The sequence below is a fragment of the Alosa sapidissima genome, chromosome 18, assembly GCF_018492685.1.
Source record: "Alosa sapidissima isolate fAloSap1 chromosome 18, fAloSap1.pri, whole genome shotgun sequence".
NCBI classification, from domain to species: Eukaryota; Metazoa; Chordata; class Actinopteri; order Clupeiformes; family Clupeidae; genus Alosa; species Alosa sapidissima.
Genome location: NC_055974.1, coordinates 14,107,087 through 14,110,927, shown reverse-complemented (window position 1 = coordinate 14,110,927; position 3,841 = coordinate 14,107,087). Strand labels below are relative to the sequence as shown.

Sequence of the window (3,841 nt, the reverse complement as noted above, 5' to 3'; positions counted from 1 at the left end):
GGGTGACTGTCTGTCGACAGCATGTACATTTTGCAGTCATACGACACACTATATTGGAGAGAACTGAATATCCGTCATATACACAGACATCTCACATGTGTATCTGAACGATACTGTCTAATTATCTAAGCACCAGTTTCGTTGTACTCTGGCATGCCAAGTGGCCATAGTCTATCCAGGGTAAAGGGGTGTTTACACCAGGAACGATAACTATATAATGATAAGTATAACCATAACGATAAAAGCGTCCACACTGACCAACGATAAAAAAGTCTCTCTCTGTGTTGATGAACGTGATTGCTAAAATTTGATGGATTCTGATTTGCTGTGAGCTTTTTAATGGTTCTCAGAATCGTTCTGAAAGTGATCCTCAGCAATATCGTTATTCATGTCATTACAGTTATAGTTTATGTGTGGATGTCGTCATTCATATTAGCTTGAACAATATTTTTTTTGGTGTTCTCGTTCTTGGCGTGAATGGCCCTTAAGATGTGGGGGGGTGGGGAAGCTAAGCCCTTTGGGAGTAAGTGGGGTAGGAATGGATATGGATCTGACATAGGGGAAGAGAAGAGAAAACACCTCACACATACTGTTTTCAGAAGCTCACACACACACACACTCAAAATCACATAGGTAAGCATTACCCCTATCATATAGTGATTTGGAAGAATGCCTGCTTTGTGTGTGCGTGTGTGTGCGTGTGTGTGCGTGTGTGGTGCGTGTGTGTGCGTGTGTGTGCGTGTGTGTGTGTGTGTGTGTGTGAGAGAGAGAAACTGAGATCATTTAGAGATTGCCTAATCCTTTCTCTCTATCTAACTGTCTGCATCTCTGGCACACCTAGACCAGTGTCAACCATCTCCTCTTAATGCAAATAGAGGCTCTGCGCACACACACTCACAGTGTGTGACGGTTATGTGAATTGGTTATTTGTGTTATGTGTCATTGTTGTTTTATTGTCTGGCGGATTTTCCAAAAGGAGTGAATTAATATCTGACACACACACACATGCTGTAAATTGAATTTTGCATTTACCTACAGGGACACTGCGGATTAGCGTGGAGCAGAAACAAGACAGACAGGATAAATCACTCCTGACCTCTGTCTCTGTCCTGTGTGAGCTGCCAAACCACACACACACACACATACACACACACACACACACACACACACACACACACACACACACACACACACACACACAGACAGCATGCACAAACTTGAACTCACACTTTTTCTCACTTTCTCACTCACTCTCTCCCATTCTGTTAACCACAGCCGCACAAGCACAGTAAGACCGTCATCTCATACACCAGCCCCACACACACACACACACACACACGCACGCACGCACACACACACACACACACACACACATGCACGCATACATCTGTTCATGCATACATGCATATTCCAGCACACATGCCCACAGAGCGAGCAGCAGGCCGTATGGGGGCCTATATTTACCCTGCGCTTACGTCTGATGTATTCTCGTGTTTTTACGGTCCCTCCCTTGGCCTCCTGCTACGGCTGGCTTTTTGCTCCTTGCGGCCTCTTGTGGCATTAAAGCGGATTTTTCTAGAACAACTCCCGCCCACGGGTGGATTATGAACTTTCGGGCCCCTGGGCCCAGATGTATTAAGGGCTCCCTACCTATTGTCGTATATGTGGGAGGGGGGGTTTGGGGGTCCTCCCCCAGAACATTTTTAATTTGTTTGATGTGATTTCCTGTATTCTGGTGCATTTTGGGGATGGCCAATACTAAATTCAATCAGATTCATATAGCCTACATCCTGATTTGTTGATATTGAGGCAATGAGTCTATGCAAAGGCTTGGGCTTCAGGGCCCCCTGACCCCTTGGGCCCCTGGACCTTGGCCCGGTAGGCCCGTGCAGTAATCCATCCCTGCTCCTGCCGCACACGTCAGGCCTGTGCTTGACCCCCCCCCCCTTATCTCTCTGAGATGAGCTCACACACACATCGTTTAGTATCCAGGCCTTTCCCTAAATTGTCTTTCGTGATACTGGAAGTTTGTCCATTCATCTTCTGTCAGCAGTCGTTCGTAATCCGTGAACTCCGTTGTTGATGGAGTATTGTAGGCGGACGGTAGATGTTGTGGGGTAGGGTCCAGGATTTGCGCATGGTGTTTGTAAATTTTAACGCTTTGTATTGCCTGCTTAAAGGCAACTTTGATGGATGTTATCAAACACATAACAATGAATGCTGTGCGTAAAATCATGTCGGAAAATTCTCTACATTAACGGCGGCAGTTACGACGGGTGTTTGCTTGGCCTAATGTGGCACTCCGCTCCGCCGCCATGACGCACACACACACACACACACACACACACACACACACACACACACACACACACACACACACACACACACACACACACACACCCCAACCAGGGGTCTTGGAACGTTGCTGCTTCATCCCCGGTACATGGGTGTAGGAGGGGCTCCAGGAGGGGCCTGTCTATTGACGCTGCGAGGCTGATGGAGGGCCCCTCTGGCCCCCAGGGACCTGAACTAGACACCGGCAGCTGAGGACAAAATGGCGTCGAAAGAAAGGGAGGGAGAGAGAGAGAGGAAGAGAGATGGAGGGAGCGAAAGAGGGAGGAGAGGTTGGGTTTGACAGGGAGGTAATCCAGCTCTATTTCTGCCCTCATGTGACCCTGTGGTAATATATGCTGCTCCATGCTAGAGGAGGTTTTGGGGTTTGTGTGTGTGTGTGTGTGTGTAGACCCAGCTCTATGTGAGGCATGCTGTGGGGTATGCCGCAGGTTCCTGACATGACTGCTGAAATAGAATGTTATACCTCTGTCTGTCTGTCTATCTGTCTGTCTCTCTCCCTCTATCTCTCTCCCTCTTTCCTGCTCACTTTGTCTATGTCTGTTCACTCTGTCGACCCCCCCATCTCTCTCTTCATTACTCTCCCTCTATCTTTGCTCTTTCTCTCTCTCTCTCTTCTCTCTCTTTATCTCTCTTTCCCTCTCTCTCCTCCACCTTTTTGTTCCATTCTTCTCCACCCTGCCTTTGAAATATGGCACTCCTACTGTTCCTTGAGACAGAGGTTAAATATTGAACATGGTTTTCTGGGAGAATGTGGTGCGGGCTAGTCCTCAAATATTTGAGCAGAAAAAAAATAAATAAGTCCCTCTGTTCTTTTTTACAGTCAGATACTCCAGCTGTTTGATCACGGCCAACACTGTTTAACACGCCTTTGTGAAGTGCACGAACATGGATCTTTGGACAAGGTGCCGTTGCTATTGACACAAGAGGCATGGCCGGGGTGAGGCGTCATCTGTGCCTTTCCCATGAGCCTCTCTGGTGAACAGACGCAGATGCAGAGTAGCCCCTCTTGCGTAGACAGACAGACGGTCAGTCAGCAACTCTGAGCTATATGCCCCTATAAGACGCAGTACGCCTGGTCAGCAAGGATGCGTAGAAAGGGATGAGTGGTATGGAAAGAGCAGAAGAGAGAGAAGGAGGAGGAGAGAGACACACACACACACCAGAGACAGAGAGTCGTGTGTGTGTGTGTGCGCGCCGTGTGTGTACTTAATGGACAACTCCCAGTCGACAACCATGAAATTAAAGACATGAAAAATGCCCTGAAAAGCCAAAAAGTCTTAACTCTGTATGATTTCCTGTTAGACTACATGTAACCAGCACTATAAATAAGAGAATATAAGGAGGAACACAAACAGACAAGAAATCTATCTATCTATCTATCGCTCTCTCTCTCTCTCTCTCTCTCTCAGCTAGAAGCTCCTTTAGTATTGGACAACTGTGCACATCAACAGTCATGACAGACTTTTTGTTTTTCTTTTCTTAAAAG

General features: G+C 47.1%; 1 protein-coding gene across 4 annotated transcripts in view; it reads left to right on the top strand.

Annotated features, from left to right (window-relative positions):
• The window catches only part of si:ch73-335l21.1 (insulin receptor substrate 1-B), a 54,648-nt gene that overhangs the window by 31,988 nt on the left and 18,819 nt on the right, over positions 1 to 3,841 (top strand). The window contains exon 4 of one of the 4 annotated variants that reach the window (XM_042070423.1): positions 3,176 to 3,518. The exons of the other annotated variants lie outside the window; for them this stretch is intronic. Coding sequence (XP_041926357.1) covers positions 3,176 to 3,216 — 41 coding nt within the window. The 3' untranslated portion in view covers positions 3,217 to 3,518. Of the gene's footprint in view, positions 1 to 3,175; positions 3,519 to 3,841 lie in introns of those variants that run through there. 4 annotated transcript variants of the gene reach the window in all.